We start from the raw sequence: 17,191 nt of genomic DNA on the forward strand, positions 1-17,191 counted from the left end.
TGCCCAAGCTTTGGCAGGGCCGCGTCCGTGTGAGGGGTATCGCGGGTGTGATTGGTGTGCTTGAGATGGAAATTAGTTAGTGGATCGATTGGACCGCAGAGTGGAAGGAATTGAACGGCTGAAACAGGAGAAAAGTATATAGACGAAGTGTTTTGGTGTCTGGTGGAACTGCGAGCGACATACTGCGTCATTGGCCCCGTCCCCGCACGTGTTGTTATTTAAGTCCCTCAGCTCCCCCTCTTTGACTTGCATCAGCTTTTGCCCCTATTCTTGTTTACCGCAATCATGGTTCATCTCGCTACCGTTTCGAAGGACGATCAGGTCTTTGACCCGTCCACTCGCAAAGTCGATTCCATTGCCCCGCCCCCGGACGTCAATGACTTCTACACCAACGTCTATGGCAGCCACTTTGCTGCTGACCACATGCCTCAGCATGAAATGCCCGAGCTTGAGATGCCCCGCGAGATTGCCGCCCGTATGATCAAGGATGAGCTCAGTCTGGATGGTAATCCCAAGCTGAAGTGAGTAGTTCCGTGCCACTGACAAAATAATTCACCGCTGACCTCTCCACAGCTTGGCCAGTTTCGTCACGACCTACATGGTAAGAGACCGTCTGTGACCCGCGGATGGTCAGATAACTCATAAACTTGTAGGAAGAAGAGATTGAGGAGATCATGACCGACTCGTTCAGCAAGAACTTCATCGACTACGAGGAGTACCCCCATTCCGCCGAGATCCAGAACCGCTGCGTCAACATGATCGCCCGTCTGTTCAACTGCCCCACCGACCCCAAGGGTGATAATGCCATGGGTACCTCCACCATTGGTTCCTCTGAGGCCATTATGCTGGGTACCCTGGCCATGAAGAAGCGCTGGCAGAACAAGCGCAAGGCCGAGGGCAAGGACTACTCCCGCCCCAACATCGTCATGAACAGTGCCGTTCAGGTGTGCTGGGAGAAGGCTGCTCGCTACTTCGACATCGAGGAGAAGTACGTTTACTGCACTGACACCCGCTACGTCATCGACCCAAAGGAGGCCGTTGACCTGATCGACGAGAACACCATTGGTATCTGTGCCATTATCGGTACCACCTACACTGGCGAGTACGAGGATGTCAAGGCCATCAACGATCTGCTGGTAGAGCGTAACATTGACTGCCCGATCCACGTGGATGCCGCTAGCGGTGGCTTTGTCGCTCCCTTCACGACGCCCGACCTGGCCTGGGACTTCCGTCTCGAGAAGGTCGTCTCGATCAACGTCTCCGGACACAAGTACGGTCTGGTCTACCCCGGTGTGGGCTGGGTTATCTGGCGCTCGCCCGAGTACCTGCCCCAGGAGCTGGTCTTTAACATCAACTATCTTGGTGCCGACCAGGCTAGTTTCACGCTGAACTTCTCCAAGGGTGCCGCCCATGTTATTGGCCAGTACTACCAGCTGATCCGTTTGGGCAAGCACGGCTACCGCTCAATCATGGTTAACCTGACCCGCATCGCCGACTACATGGCCGAGGAGCTGAAGAAGAAGGGCATGATCATCATGAGCCAGGGCCAGGGCCGTGGCCTGCCCCTGGTGGCCTTCCGTCTGCCTCCGAACCCGGACCGTGCCTACGACGAGTTTGCGGTCGCCCACCAGCTGCGTGAGCGAGGATGGATTGTCCCTGCCTACACGATGGCACCCAACAGCGACAAGCTGAAGCTGATGCGCGTTGTCGTGCGCGAGGACTTCAGCATGAACCGCTGCGACAGCCTTCTGACTGATATCAACCTGGCTCTGCAGACTCTGGATTCTATGGACCAGGCCATGGTGGACAAGTACAAGCAGTAAGTATCGGAAATTTTTTTGATCTTGTCTCTTGCTAACCCTCCTCTCAGGCACATCGTTAGCCACCGTGCTCACCCTCGACACAAGCACGCCCACAAGCACTACCAGGGCGAGAAGCACTCGCTGCAGGGCAAGACCGGCAAGTCTCACCCGGTGTGCTAGATTGCTCAATTGTAAGGATTTCTTTTTTTCATTGCAGATGTTCAAGATGCCCGAATGTGTGGATATCGACTGTGCTGGGCCCGTGTGATGCCACGCAGAAAAGCTTGTCTACCCGCCATTTTGTAGGTACACCTTTCACATAGCAGATGCCCGTTACGATACAATTTGACTTGGATCAACCATGGATTTGTTCCAGCTCGGTGTGAGAGTAATCTAGTTGGTTTGCGTATCTAGTTGTAACTGAGATATATGGGTCCTGCTGCTAAAGGCCTATGCGTTGGTCTTTCGCAAAAAGGCAAATGCTTAAGTTTATTTCATCCCTGTATCGATCTCGTATTTCTACCCAAGTTCTCCTTTGTTTAGACAACACAGTTGTTTGTTTCTTAAGGCTGGAGCATCTGGAGCTGACGCTACATAAACCTAATACTACTCTATGAATCTCGTTTTTCACCGGGTGCTGCAAGTCAATTCCTTTGCCTGGTGCGGAAAAGCCCATCTTCCTGTCATGTCATCCTGTACCGTGTTATGCGGCTGACCCTGTCTTGATGCTCTCCGTGTTGTCCAACTGCGCCCATGTTTAGGACTTCATTTCTCTTTCTTTGAAGGCCTTCTTTGTCCCTGTTGTTTCTACGTCGGAATACTCCGTTCCTGGCTAAGCTCTAAATATACCTATCAGGCATGCTCTGCTGATCCGCTGTAGAAATCACATTGTTTACGTTTATATATAGAACACGAGGCCCCGCCCAATCGCTGTCTGCCGATCATCTCCGCCATTCCTTCCCCCTCACAGTTGCTTTGCGTTCCTTCCAAAGACGACGAGGCAAGCATGCCCCTCTTCAATAGCAAGAGAAAGAAATCGTCTAAAACTCTTACACGCGCTGCCCCTGCCCCTGCCCCTGCCCCTGCCCGTTCTGAGGAGCTTCTGGCTCACTCCGCCCTCGCTCCACCGGACCGCAGCAGCTCCATTCAGGACGCATACTCCGACCGCCGCTTCTCAGACCATCGTTTCGCCCAGGAATCGGCCCCAAACAATCCAACCTTCACCCACCCGCCCGGACCGAGTCCGTCCTCCGTGCGCCGATCACAGAGCCAACGGCAGCCCCATTCACAGCAACGCGTCCGAGCGACCGTCAGTGTTGTCCCCCCTGAGGATCCGCAGCCTCGTCGGTTAAGAACGAACTTGTTTGTGCGTCCTTCGTCCGGGCTACTAGAGCGCAGTGTTTCTGTCAAGGGGAAAAACATCTCTCATCCAATCTCTCAGCCAACCTCACCGCGGTTCCACGCCTTGAACGAAGCGGACCAGCATCGCATTCACCCCGCTTCCTCCGAGGGGCAATCCCCGAATACTCCACATGAACCGCGCCCAGCCTCGCTAGCCTCCGAACAGCAACATTTGCAGCATTCGCAGCGATTGTCGCGTGAGAACCTCGAGTGGTCTCAGCAGCTGTCGGCTCACAGCCTGCAACAAGAATACGCTGCACCCTTACCGTTTGGGCGCTCCAGTACAGACTTGAGCTTCCTCGAGAGATCCAGTCGACCGTCGCCCTCCGAACCCCCACCGGAATCGCCCCGTTACCCAGAACAGGGCCATCGGGGGCAATCTCATTCACGAACCCAGCAGGATCTGGGGCTGAGTGCTCGGCCCCCTTCCCGGCAGACCTACGAGCCACCCTCACCGGCCCGTCGGAACGAACACGACACCATGCAGCAAGCGCAGCAAGCGCAGCAAACTCAGGCCCAACAGGCACAGAAAGAGTGGTCATCGGGCCAGGACGGCAGTCGACAGGGTAGCGCGACCCAGCCAGTGCCAATGCCAGTGCCAGTGGCGGAGGGACGAAACACCCCTACACCGAGTCGAGTACGCGAGGATCCTGAGAACATTGACGTTCGTGCATTGATTCAGAAACATGAAGAGCTCCGTAAGATTTGTGGTGTATATTTTCAGCTCGGGGTAATCATAACTAACAAAAATCAGAATCGAAATACTCCAAAGTGAAGCGATACTACTTTGACAAGGAAGCCCAAGTGCAGCACCTCCAGAATACCGTGGCACATCAGCGCATGGCTGTGTCCCGCACAATACTCGACGACAATGAATATGCGAACCGCTTCCAACGGCTGGACGGAGCCATCAAGGACCTGGCCTTCTCAGTGCGCAAGGACTGGCTTGGGATCCCGTCATGGCTGCACGGCTTCGTGACCGATGAGGCAATCAAAAAACCAACAAAGGAAATGACTAGTGTAGGACGGGCCGTAATCAGTCGGTGGTTGGCGGAAGAGGTCTTCCAAAAACACTTCCACCCAGGGCTGGAAACAGGTCTCAGTCTACAACTAAAGAGCATCGAGATGAACCTCCGCCGGCAACAAATGCGACCTGCCACCGATGAAGACCGCGAGAACGCTATTGCTCGACTGTCTAATTGGCGTCGCACAACCTTTGACGGACTGGGCGATATGCTTGCAGACGCCGTTGCTCAGACGCACCGCGCAGAGCTGATCGAGCATTTGGCTGTAGAGCTGGCCTCCTTCCTCAGCTCGCAGTTGCGTGAGACAGCGCTGCCGGGTCTGGAGGCGGGCGTGCGGATGATCATCGAGAACACCATCAATATCGCCGAGAAGATTCCGCTGGAAGCCCGAGACGTTTGCGTGGATTACTTCCCTCCTAACACCACCTTTGTCGAGGGGTATATGAAAGTTGAAGGACAGCTGCCGCCGCTTAGTCGCCAACCTCCTCCGCCGACTGATCAAGAGCCCGACGAGGCGGTCGGAATTGAAAGCGACTCCTCGCCCGTATCGAACTCGACTGGAGGCGGCGATGGCACGGCGCCCGCGCCCCGCGAACCTAAGAAGAAGTCCATGTTTGGCGTAATAATTAGCCGCAAAGCTGGCAATGAGCCTCGTCCCGCCGCAAGTCACGTACCCGCCGCAAGCCACATACACGAAGAGAAGAGCGAACCAGTCGAAGGTCCAGCACGAATCAGATTCTCTTCTTTCCTGACCGTCGAAGTCCGCGGCAAGGGACCGGCAATGGTCCTCGTCAAGGCACCGGTGTGGATGATAGAGTAGAAATGAAAGACGTTGTACATAGTGGCGCAGGCTGGAACAAGCTGGCACACAGCGATGAAGAACACGATCGATAGCATGATATCCCCCCATCCGTTTGTTTTATTTGAGGTGGATATATGAGTGGCTTTGGAGGATTCATCGCTTTTTTGAGCAGAACTACTTGGCCAGATATCTGGCGAGTTACGTACGATGAAAAGAACGTAATGCTTCACGACAATCGATAAACTTGACCTGCCTTTCCCGTTGTACTCAAGTAAATATCCGAATTGATTTACAACGGGGGCGGCGCTAGATCCAAGCCCTCGACGTTCAACTTGAACGCGTCGTTGCGAGAGTAGCTGCCGGCAACATCCAGATCCAGTCGTCCACGCTCACAGTCATCCAGGTCGATTTGCGCAATTGACAGTCCATCTCCAGCAGCAGCAGACTGGGCACCGCCCGCAGTGACCGCCGAATCCTCACTATCGGGCGAGTCATCCGTACACACCTCCCAGAGCGGCCCCCCCAGAACATCGCCAAGCGGAGAGACAATACAGCTACCTCCCCGACTGACGTACTCATCAGAAACCCGCGAGGGTACCTGAGAAGACACCTTGGCCGACTCACCCTTCTCCGTCCCCTGAGTCGAGCACTGCGGCCAAACAATCTCATGCGGCCCTTCGGTCGTAATAGAAAGCTTGCGGCCCATCGTCTTCGGTTGCTCGGCTTGCGCCGGACCCGGATTAGCAGCAGCCTCATGGTCGCAAGTAATCCAAGAAGGCAGCTCAGAAGCACGCATGCACTGGTTCGCAGAAAGCACGAAGCAGCGGCCCTCGAAGCCAACAGTACGCATGAGTGACAGCCAGGTGTCGCGGGGGTCGGCGGTTGGAGCCAGGTAGATGTTGACATTCTGAGCGTACAGGCTCTGGCGAAGCAGAGGCATGTAGTTTTCCCAGCAAATGGCGCAGGCCAGGGTGACTGGGATACCGTTGAGACACGTCGTTACGGCTCGTAAAGTGGACGGCGAGCCTTGGGCCCAGATGATGCGTTCGGCGCCGGTCTGACACGTTAGAAGAGAGCCCTGGAAAACGAAAAATAAAAAGTGTCCAAACAGAAAAGAAAAAGAAAGATAACGTACCAGCATCACCTTCCTCCTCTTTCCCAAAACCCCGCGCACGGGATCAACATACACCACGGCACAGTACAAACTCCCCCCGGCCCTCTCGACAAGCCCCGTAACGATGAAAACGCCAGTCTCGCTCGCAACGCGCTCTAGGATCTCACGAGTCCCATCCCCGCGATGCGACTTGCCCGCTGCTACCTCCAGCTTCCGCTGAACCCAATCCTCTCCTGCTCCAGCGGGCGTATCGCCCAGATCCACGGCAGTCTTGAAATACTCGAGGAACTGATCACGGCCACGAGGGTGGCGGTGGCCGACCGCCGCACCGAAGGAGCAGGTGCGTGGGTAGCCGCCCAGGTAGGCTTCTGGGAACAGAAGGAGGTGGACGCCGCGGCGGGCGGCGAGGGTGGTGGTTCGTTCGAGGGCGGCGAGGGTCTCGGCCGTTGTGTTTAGGGTGCGGGATTGCGCAACCGCTACCGTGATGGAGGGCATGATTAATTCAACCGTGAATTGCTGAAAGTAGTCAGACGAATAGCTGGATGGAAATAGAGGTAGAAATGAAGGGCAAAGCTGGGGGGATGCAAGGTGGAGTGTGGGGTAAATCAGATAAAGCGGGAGTTTCGGGTGATGCGGGTTGGTGACATCATGAAGGTGGATATAGTTCAGCTAGTGTTGCCATTGCATCTATCTATTGGTTCTGGCGAAGTATAGAAGTATAGAAGTATAGAAGTATAGAAGTATATCGGATTCAATAGCAATAGAGTCAAGTATATTCAGTCTGTTATCTACACATGGCAAATCCAACAACAGGGCTTTGACGCCCAACCCGGGAAAAGAAATTATATACGAGAAAGAATCAGCAGCACGCGCCGCCGATGCAAATTGGGATTGATGGAAGAGAAAATATAAAGCTCCCGGGTATAGCGCCTCGCTGATGACGTGCAAAAAATGGTCACAAAAAACCCCAAAAACGGTGGAAATGCCATGATGTGCTCAAACGCAAGATGCAGAAATCATAAGAAGTCGTGAATGCACACACGCTGAAGAAATGAAACGAACGGTGTGCTTTTTTTATTTTATGTCCCAAGACCTTCCACACAAAAAAAGGTCTAGACGTGGATGCCGTTGGCCTGGGCGGCTTGCTGCAGCACGCGGGGCCAGCGGGAGATGAGCTCGACGTCGTCGAGAATGCCCTTGCCTTGGTTGCGAATGTACTGGGTGCTGGCGTCCACGCGCGGCTCCCAGTCCCAGGAGTGGGGAGTGCCCTGGATCAGAGCCGAGTACACCAGGCGGCGGCGGCGCTGCGAGTGCAGCACGTCCTGGCGGATCTTCTCCAGATCCCAGCGTCTGTGGGTTTCCTCGACGAACCAGGCAAGCAGCTTGACCGGGTCCTCGGTCTCGGGCAGAGCCGGTGGCACGCGGCTGCTGGGGCTGGGACTGCGGGGAGGGGTGGGCGTGGGGAAGGGGTACGAGTTATTCTCGTGGGCGCGCTGCGGGATGGGAGACGCGCGAGGAGTCTCGATCGGGGTGGGCAGGTTGGTCGACAAAGTCAAAGCGTTGAATGGCGACTTGGCGGGGACCCCACGGGTGGCAGGCGGGACGGGAAGACCGGCAACCAGGTTGACTTTCTCCTCGGGATCGGCGACCAGATCGAACAGCATGGGCGGGTCGATGGTCGAGTACACGAACTTCCAGCGGCCGCGGCGGATCATGACCAAAGGTGCCTGAGTGCCCTCACCCATATACTCGCCGTACACGGTATCGGTGCGGAGACCCTCGCCACCGGTCAGGTAGGGCATGAGGGAAACACCGTCGAGAGGCAGCTCCTTGACCAGCGGAGCACCGACCATCTCCGCGAAAGTGGGCAGCAGGTCCATGGTAGACACGTTCTCAGAGACACGCTTGGGGGAAAAACGCTTGGGAGCGTGAACGAGCAAGGGCACACGAGCCGAGTTCTCGAACCAGGTCATCTTGTACCACAGGCCACGCTCACCGAGCATGTCACCGTGATCACCGCTGAAGACGATGATAGTATCCTCATCCAGACCGGTGTTCTTCAGCACCTTGAGCAGCTTGCCGATATTGGTGTCGACGTACGTGCAAGCGGCGTAGTACGCACGGCGAGCGTTCTTGATGTTCTCCTCGGGCACCTCCTTGCCCCAGAGGTCGATGCACTGCAGCACGCGCTGAGAGTGGGCATCCTGCTGCTCGTGGGGGATGGGCCCGTTCTTGGGCATAGGGATGTCAACATCCTCGTACATGTCCCAGTACTCCTTGGTCATGGCGTAGGGGTCGTGAGGGTGGGTCATGGATACCGTCAGACAGAAAGGTTGATCGGTGCGAGAACGGACGTGGTCGTACAGGTACCGCTCGGACTTGTAGATGACCTCCTCGTCAAAGTCGAGCTGGTTGGTGCGGACGACGGGGCCGGCGTCCATCACCGACGACATATTATGGTAAAAGTCAAGGCGAACCTCGGGCTCGTCCCAGTTGACGGACCAGCCGTAGTCACCGGGGTAGATGTCACTGGTGAGACGCTGCTCATAGCCGTGCAGCTGGTCCGGCCCGCAGAAGTGCATCTTACCGGCGAGGGCCGTGTGGTAACCCTCGCGACGCAGATAGTGGGCATAGGTGGGGACGTCGGCGGGCAAGTCCGACGCGTTGTCGTAAGCCCCAATCTTCGACGGCAGCTGGCCGCTAACCATCACGAAGCGCGAAGGGGCACACAGAGGAGCATTGCAATAGGCCGAGTCGAAGACGACACCCTCACTCGCTAACCGGTCGAGATTGGGGGTCTTGATGGGGGAGTTCTTGTCGTGCAGAGACAACAAGGGCGCCGCCATCTGGTCGGCCATGATGTACAAAATGTTAGGCTTCTTCTCCGCCATGATGAATAGTGACTAGAGGCGGTGTTGGAGACACAAGGGAGTCAACCTTGGGAAGAAGTACGGGATGATGGAATGGGGAAAAAAAGGAAACCGAAGAGGGAGTGGCGGGGGGTAGATATATGAAGCTGGGAATGGCACATGTGGGGAATTCCGAGAAAAAAAAAAAAAAAAAGGGAAACGAAAAAAAAAGATAATCAAAGGATCGGGCCAAGTCTACGACCCAGATTCACAGAATGATTTTCAACGAGGCCAGAAGACACAATGGAAAGTTACAAGCGCATGTATTATTGGAGTCCCGGAAGGCCGGGGTATACTCCGTTATCCAGTACTTCCTAATCTTCGCGCTAACCCGAAACCCCCTAACTCCAGACACAGACCGCCCATGCGGGATCGCATCATCCCGCACAACGGGCTCGCTAGATTCGATCGGTGTACAGTAGTGACCGAGACTACTGCAATGGAAATCAGGGGGTGTACTAGGATTGCTCGGCCGTGAAGTGACGTACGCCAAAGGCGTGCGAAGGCACAATCATACGGTGCGATGGTGTGATCCGAGGAATGCGCTGGAAGCGGTGGACTTGGCCGATCGACAGGAGACGGGACCCGGTGTATCGTGTATTGTGTATTGGGATTACATCACGGTATCATGGAGCAGATCGCGTGCTCGAGATCCCACGAATGGAGAGAGCACGAGTCACAATCCGTTGGGAAAGCGAACGAGTGCGATCGGAAGTGTCATGTGGGCAGGATGATGGACTCGGTGACCAGCTCGAGGCACATAATCCATTCTGTTCGACGTGGGTGACCGTGACCCGGAAGCGACGCAGTTGCCGAGTTGCCACTTTGCGAGGGCTCGGTACGGGCGTATTACCCGCCGCCGGTGTAATTTTGGCCGCCCGTTCTCCCCTGTGCGGGCCTCGGAGTGAATGGTGGCTCAACTTTCTCACTGAAGGCTTTATAATCGAATTGATTGCCGCATGCGCAATCACGACCTTCACTCGACGTCGGGGTGGCGAACCAAGATGGAAGAGTGTCGCATGGTCTTGATAGACCCTTGTAACAGCGGCGATCCACGGCAGCAATCCGTGCAAACTTTGGACTCCACCGGATCGTGTCATCGCCTTGGTGTCCAATCAAGCGGGAACCGATTTCCCCTGGGCTTTCCAGTTGCGGCTAGCGGACGTGCTAGCTGCTGCGCTCCACTTGCTTATCTCGCCGCCCAATCCCGTGCCACGCGGTTCAACTGCACTCCCAACTCGGATGTGTTCTCTCGTGGTCGTGGCCCCATCCTGCAGCCCGAGAGCATAACATCTGCGTTATCTGCATCATCTGCATCATCGACAACATCGACAACATCGACAACGTGCGGTCGTCAAAACTACATGTCTGGCATGGTGGACTGTAACAAGATGCAAGATGAAACGGACCAGATATGAGCAATCCCCCCTTTCCGATCACGCCACGAGCGTGGTCGATGGGGAGATGCTCCGCCCCCGGACTGACGTCTCGTGCCAAGGGCTTCGTCACCGCCGTTTCTCCAGCTCGTCATTCACTTCGTTTCGGAGTCTGGAGATGCAGTGCAGGTTCGGTGGCTTCCCCACATAGCCACGTTAGCCACGTCTGCAACCTTTTCCTGGCGGGACTGTTTCACCCGATGCAGAATGGCGCAGTCCCCAGTACTGATCTTCGCGCTGGAATGAAAGAACACATCACACATGCCATGATCGGTATCTTCTCCCCGTCAACCTGAGTTGAACCGGCGTGATACGACAGATAACGGGATGAGGATGGCGTACGCCGCGCCGTATACCCAGAATCAGCTCGTCGTTTCAGCCAAGATCTACGAAGATACTGTACGAGACCCCCTCGGAGATCCGCTCAGGTGACCCGTCCAGGGTCCGCGCCGTGCGACTGACGCGGCTCCCCTTTGCAAATCGCCGTGCCAATCATGATCGTACGTACTTGCATTCTCCCAAGTAAAGACTCGAGTTCGCTGTTTGTGGCTTGGTCTCATACGTCCTAACGTGCATTAAACAGGTAGACAGAAGTAAAGAAAAGAAGACTTTTTTCCTTGTTCTCGTTGACTAAATTCCCCATCCAGTCCGTGCAAATTGTAGATCATCGTCGTCACTTTCCCTACGTTTGAAATCCCCCTGTTCAAATTATCTTCTTCCCTCATACTCAAATTCCCGTGTCCTATTCTCTTCTCGTTTTGTCTGAATCCCTTCGGCCCAGCCAAAATGGCATATTGCTATCTTGTTCATGGTTCAGCCTTCTACCAGGCCACTACCGAAACGTCACTCGGCGGTGAACCAGTCTGTAATGCTCCCCAGGACGAGTCGGTTTGTGGCGCTCCGCAGGATACTTGGGTCGGTGATGCTCCCAGCGGGGCTCCCCAGAAATGGTTGGCCTCCTGATCTCCTTCAACGTTATCCCAAAACGTATCTCTCTCGGGGGAAGCTGACTCATGTCGGACTTTCATGTTGTCAGGAAGGATGCTCAGGTAGAAAACCCCCAGATCGCGGCAGGTCAGGCAATCCTGAAGGCAGTCGTGACCACGCTTCTGCTGGATGTCTCTCTTCAGGTGGACCTTAGCAAGGTTGATAAGGCTTCTCTTCTCCTGAACACGAAGAGTTTGTCCGGTTCGGCCCTCGGTTTCCATGGTGTCAACTACCCACTTGTGGATCCATCGAAGCGCGAGCATGTCGTTTTTGCCATCGTGCGCAAGGACGACGGTCTTCGGACCCACGAACTTCATCAATCGATTTCTTGCTTCGTCGCGGCCGTGGAGGCAGGTGCCGTTATCGTAGGCCCGGCGGAAGTTAGCCCACCTGACCCCCGAATGGCGGGTCGCCAGGTTGCGCATGGGTACATCCGGCCAAACGAAGGAGTCGAGAAGGACCTCGCCCGTGAAAAAGTCGATAGCGGCGACTTGGATCAGCTCGCTTTCACCACTCATGGACATCCCCATCTCGCAGTCGATGGCAATGGCGTGTCGCTCATCAATTGCCTGACCGGGCTGCGTCTCGAACAGCTTGAAGTCCCGGCGAAGGCCCTCGACATCCCAGCTACTCTGGTGGGTGTTTTTTTGTCTGCAACCAGGATCTCCGACTGGTGCACCGCAGCAGGGGAATATCTGAGACCGGTTAGTATCTGGTTTGATCAAATTGTGATAAGAGAAAGGGGACTTGCTCCGTATTCAGGTTTCTCAGTGTGGCTTTGACAGACAGCCTTCTTTCCTGAGTTCGAAATTCCGCCCTTGAAAAGCTCCCAGTGGCACATCTCGATGGGCATTTCGATGTGAGCGGACTGCGTGAAGTCCTCACTGTGGTCGATCACGATTTGATGCACCATGAAATGTGTGGCATTGGGATCCTTCACATTCGGCGGATTGGGTTCCAGCACTTCCCAACCATCCTCATCGTAAACAGGCGACTTGGCATAATGGGGATTCCAGGAACCATCCTTGTCCTGTTTCCAAGTAGGTCTTTCCTTTTCTTCGATCTTCGGCCAGGGCATGGGACGACCGTCATTGGCGGCCTCGTAGGCGTAGGAAGCGGCAACACGTTCCTCGTCGATCCCGTACATCGCGGCCACCTCAGGGTTGTGTTCGAGGTAAGTAGCCTCGGCCTCGGCACCGCAGCCCTCCAAGCGCTGCGGGGCGCAGGCGTGGTAGGTGATGTGCGGCATGATCTCCTTGAGCTTTGCGTGGGTGATGACGTTCCTGGCCTCTCTGCTGGCATCTTCAAGCTTCTGTTCATAGGGGGTGAGCTTCGCCTTGCTTCTGGCGGCCTTGCTCTTGATACGAACTGTAGATGGAGTGAGTTAAAACACACGGCGAGGTACGAAATACAAAGCGAAGTCAAAACTTACCACAGCAGTCCGTACAGCGGCGCATCTTCATCAGCTCGTGGTGGCCGAAGTCAGATAGCTGGTAGCCCATCTCCTGGAGCTCCCTGTCGGTGAGTGTCATGCCCTCCAGCTCCTTCACGGCCTTTTCAGTCTGAGGGATGGGTCTGATCTTCAGGGCCCGGGTCCGGAGACCTGGGGTTCTGTGGATAAAGTGAACCCGGTTGGGGTTCATGATGGTGGACATCATCGTGAAGACAATGGAAGTGTGGCAAAGACAAATGTAAGCTGGGTAGGGTGAGAGAGGTTAAGGATAGACGGAATTGGAAGAAGTCAAGATGGTGGGATGAAGGGGAGAGCTTAATATGAAAGACTCGACGGCTAACCTCGTTGAGTCGGGTGGAAGAGTATTGAATGGCAGGAGAACAATCGCGGTCAACGGTGTTGATTGATGAATGAGCGTCGGTGAAAAATAGCGAAGTGCTACCTACATAGCCAGCCACATGCCAAGCAGCATGGAGTTGAAGAGGTGAATTAGAGTGTCATTAAAGAGTGACTGCGATTATATTGAAGACAAAATAGGCTAAGTGCAACGCCGAAGAGGATTAACCGTATTCGGAACCCTGGATGAGCTTCAGGTCAGCGACATTGACGAGCGATGACGTTGCCGTTTCCTACTGGGCACGCATCACATTAGAAATGAAGATATTGGATTGACGCTTAACGCAGTAGAATACACAGCCTGTCATGACCCAAACATTCCAAAGGGTCCGCCAGCAACCTGATCGCAGGCTTTACGGCAATAGGAGACTGCGGTCAGATAAAGAAACAAGGGAAGGCCAATAGTAAGAGAATCGTAAAAGAGAAAATGTTTCTCAGGTTTAGAAGGGAAGGTGCTCAAATTTGAGTGAGGAGATGCAGGAAATGAGACAGTATACGCCGTGGTGGTCAACAACATTCACCGATGCTTATCAGACAGTTCAAATCGTGAGAGGCGGGGAGGATGGTAGCAAGGTGGTCGGTTGCCGAAAAAAAAAATGGTCCAAAGAGATGGCGAGGGTGACTAGCTCGAGCTTAGTCAACTTTGATTGCGCTGTTGGAACATTCGATTAGCATTGCATCCAGAGGGAAATTATATAGTGTCCATGTCACGCACCTGTAGACTCGCCGCACAAAGGCGTATGCGGCCAAAAAGCCGACTGTTCCCGTCAAGAGACCGTAGACAGCACAAGCGAGGAAGCTGTAGCTGAAGAATAGCAAGCCAGATACAAAGCCTGTGATATGCAGTTTGAAGGTGTAATACCAGATGCAGTAGGCAAAGATCCAGAATGCACTGCTGCTGCCGGTCAGGAAACTCTGCCACCACCAGTGATAGTTCTGTAGATAAGTTAGTACAAGGCACCACGGCATACTTCTTAGGGGAAACTTGCCTCGGAGCAAAGCTGGCTGTATGTCGCAATGATGGTCACTTCAATCACGGTAACCATGAGCACAGCTGAAACCACGCTCAGGAAACCAAACACATAGTAGTAGCCACTCTTATCCTGCCAAAGATTTTTGAACACAAAGAGAAGTTCAATAAAGAGGACGGCAAAGGGAAGCAGACCGGTTAGCAGGGGACCTGTAGGGCTGCGCAGGTACCAGGGTTGGAGTGGGATCTGGCGAGGGATGGAGTTGGTCTTCAGGGGATGCTCCCATGGGTTTGCCCGCACATATCCAAACCAGCTACCAATGTACACCAGAGGGACTTGGATGAGCAGCCAAAGAGCGAGCAGACCGATCAAGGTACCGAATGGGATGGCCGTGCTGGACGCTTGAGCCCAGACAAACAGATTTAAGATCAAGACGAGGCAGAAGGATAGCCCGGGGAACAACAGGGCTGTAATGACAGTATTCTTCCGCCAAGCTGATCCGCCGAATGTCTTGTACAGCCTTCCTGAGAAATAGCCAGAGAAAAGACCAGCAAAGACGAACAGGCCCATGCCGACACTGACGAATCCACCACGGAAGCTGGGGTTCAAGATTCCCAGGCAGCTGAGAACAAGTAGTCCAGTGGCCATGAACAATAGCTGCATGCCCGAGCCAATCAGCGGAGCCAGAAGGCCACTGTAGGCTGGGATTCGGAAGACATCGCCATGAAGAAGCTTCCAACCGCTGTTGTCCTCAAAGCCCTCATCATCAGAAGACATATCCGCGTCGTTCTCCACGTCATTTTCCAACAGCCCATCGCCCTTCTTCTCGCCAGATCTCTTTCGCCGAGGCTGTCCTTTCGGCTTCCGGTCATCCATGGCACCGTCACCACGGCCCTTGATATCGCCCTGAACAGTTCGGCTCCAAATCACAAAGACGGTCACACCCAGCACAGTGGAGATCGTCAAGGAGTTGATGATTGCCAACCAGTGTGTCATCGACCCCTCTTCCTGGTTAGTGAAGTACAAATCCCAGCGGTTCGCCCACTCCACCTTGGTGTCCTCGCGGAAGTAAACCGAGTAGGTGTAAGGGATCTTCAGCATGGCACCGTCATCATCCTCGTCATCCTCCTCTGGGATGTATGACAGTCCTTGGTACTTCTCCTTGAGGCGCGATGTGTTCGGTGCAATGAACAAGCCTAATGGGTCTTGGTCCTTGTGAACAGCCTTGGGGCAGCCGTCCTCCTTGCGGTCCTCGGCGCTGATGCTCTTGGGGTACACCTCGAATCCGACAATGACCTTACCGCCCTCCGGTGCACTGCGCCAGCGGATAACGATCGTGAAGTGGTTGTTGATGAAGGAGCGAGGCCGGCCGGTAACGGGGGAGATATCGAGGTATCCGAGCTTGAATCCGGAGGCATAATACTTGCGGCTTCGATCAACGGTAACAAAGCTGGTCGCGCCTGGAAGATTATCGACGATCCACTCAATCACATAGTTCTCTTTGATAAGCTGGCGAGCCCATTTCACATCCTTGCGGCTAACCTCAGCAGTGCAGAGTGACTGGCACTCTACATCCTTTCCCATAGCAAGCTCGAAGTCAGAGGTCATGATGCGGTCGCCGCGCAGTACCTCGCCCAGATTGAGCGAGATGCTCTCGCCGGACCCGAAGGGTGAGCCAGCGTGTGATCGGCCACTTGGAGGGCAGACGAAGGGCAGGTCGAAGTAGGCATATTGGAGCTGGGTATTGTCGGAGAATATTTTGTTCACGAGAAGAGGAATCGGTTGGTCGTCGTTATACCGAGTGACCGAGTAACCTGAGAACGGGAGGCAGGGTCAGTGGCCGAAGCAGGGTGAGCAGCACCGAGGAAGCTTACCAGGGATGTAGAAGGCCCAGGTACTTGACACAAACAGAAGAAACCATAACGTCCAATTCCATGGGCGCAGTGGCCCAGATGCTGCATACATTGCGAGTTTGTTTTTCTGTTCTGCCCAGCGAGAATGAGGTGCGCCAAGGCAACCATACAACCAGGCCGCTAGCTTGCTCCGTGGATAGCGAGATGCAGATCAACAAAGGCTATTTGAAGGAAATGTCCCTGCGAGACTCGGTCTCAAACACCCTCACCCAAGGAAGGTATATAGGTGGTCGTCTAAGGATTAGGAGGCAGGTGTGCCTTCGTTGCTTGGCGTGGTCCGGGAGGTTCTGGACCACCAGGGATCGACCGAGATCTGGTGGACGGATGTCGATAGGAGGGGGTGTGATTGAGAGCGAGTGTAATCGGCACTGAATGCCGCAGGGCCAGCAATGGGGAATCGACCAGTCAAGGGTGGAATACCTTGGAACTCAAGAGGACGGTCTTTCCAGCGTGTCAACATGGCTTACCTAATGGGCGGCATGGACGGATTTGGCACTGGCGGAAAGCGGAAAAAGCTTACCTGCTTATTTCCTTGACTCCACCATCGCGTAGAAAGTGGATATAGCATTAAATTGAATTGGGGGACATTCAAACGAGCAGTGGTGATCGTAAGAATCAAAATACTTCGTTTTGTGCCCTGTCGAGCAGTTTCCAACGGTTATATATTTCTGCCGTTTAATGCTATCTATTGCATCCCGTACCGATGGTGATCCGGCAGAGGCCCGTGGACCCTGCCGACATCCAATAAGAACGGAATGAAGTGCAACATGGGCAAAATCTACGCAATGTGGCTCTAGAGACCCTCTCAGCAGCCGCGTGGAGTATTATCTAGAGTTTCGCATACCGCAGGAAACTGAATGATATTGGAGTGGTCAACAGCCATCAAGAAACGCTAACATCCAGGCCGATCCAGTCTTAAATAGAAAGGAAACATCCACATCCACGTACAAGCATGCGAAAAGGGGGAATGAAAAGGTCATCA

General features: G+C 54.5%; 6 protein-coding genes across 6 annotated transcripts; 2 read left to right on the forward strand and 4 right to left on the reverse strand.

Annotated features, from left to right (window-relative positions):
- Nucleotides 1-285: 285 nt before the first annotated feature.
- On the forward strand, nucleotides 286-1,982 carry N7498_009208 (glutamate decarboxylase; the record flags this gene model as incomplete). The annotated part of the gene is made up of 4 exons (XM_058456264.1): nucleotides 286-521; nucleotides 574-601; nucleotides 654-1,819; nucleotides 1,871-1,982. 4 exons carry the CDS (start codon nucleotides 286-288, stop codon nucleotides 1,980-1,982), a joined length of 1,542 nt encoding a protein of 513 aa, XP_058303163.1.
- Nucleotides 1,983-2,808: 826 nt separating this feature from the next.
- Nucleotides 2,809-5,048, forward strand: N7498_009209 (uncharacterized protein; the record flags this gene model as incomplete). Its single annotated transcript, XM_058456265.1, has 2 exons — nucleotides 2,809-3,901; nucleotides 3,958-5,048. 2 exons carry the CDS (start codon nucleotides 2,809-2,811, stop codon nucleotides 5,046-5,048), a joined length of 2,184 nt encoding a protein of 727 aa, XP_058303164.1.
- A 271-nt stretch (nucleotides 5,049-5,319) lies between these two features.
- Nucleotides 5,320-6,639, reverse strand: N7498_009210 (nitrilase; the record flags this gene model as incomplete). Its single annotated transcript, XM_058456266.1, has 2 exons — nucleotides 5,320-6,108; nucleotides 6,166-6,639. 2 exons carry the CDS (start codon nucleotides 6,637-6,639, stop codon nucleotides 5,320-5,322), a joined length of 1,263 nt encoding a protein of 420 aa, XP_058303165.1.
- A 617-nt stretch (nucleotides 6,640-7,256) lies between these two features.
- Nucleotides 7,257-9,035, reverse strand: N7498_009211 (putative choline sulfatase; the record flags this gene model as incomplete). The annotated part of the gene is made up of 1 exon (XM_058456267.1): nucleotides 7,257-9,035. One exon carries the CDS (start codon nucleotides 9,033-9,035, stop codon nucleotides 7,257-7,259), a length of 1,779 nt encoding a protein of 592 aa, XP_058303166.1.
- Nucleotides 9,036-11,310: 2,275 nt separating this feature from the next.
- Nucleotides 11,311-13,134, reverse strand: N7498_009212 (uncharacterized protein; the record flags this gene model as incomplete). The annotated part of the gene is made up of 3 exons (XM_058456268.1): nucleotides 11,311-12,171; nucleotides 12,264-12,844; nucleotides 12,909-13,134. 3 exons carry the CDS (start codon nucleotides 13,132-13,134, stop codon nucleotides 11,311-11,313), a joined length of 1,668 nt encoding a protein of 555 aa, XP_058303167.1.
- An 824-nt stretch (nucleotides 13,135-13,958) lies between these two features.
- N7498_009213 (transmembrane 9 family protein) lies at nucleotides 13,959-16,261 on the reverse strand (the record flags this gene model as incomplete). The annotated part of the gene is made up of 4 exons (XM_058456269.1): nucleotides 13,959-13,977; nucleotides 14,041-14,261; nucleotides 14,315-16,110; nucleotides 16,171-16,261. 4 exons carry the CDS (start codon nucleotides 16,259-16,261, stop codon nucleotides 13,959-13,961), a joined length of 2,127 nt encoding a protein of 708 aa, XP_058303168.1.
- Nucleotides 16,262-17,191: the final 930 nt, after the last annotated feature.

This window comes from Penicillium cinerascens (assembly GCF_028974065.1).
Source record: "Penicillium cinerascens strain IBT 15544 chromosome Unknown scaffold_4_segment0_segment1, whole genome shotgun sequence".
Classification (NCBI taxonomy): Eukaryota; Fungi; Ascomycota; class Eurotiomycetes; order Eurotiales; family Aspergillaceae; genus Penicillium; species Penicillium cinerascens.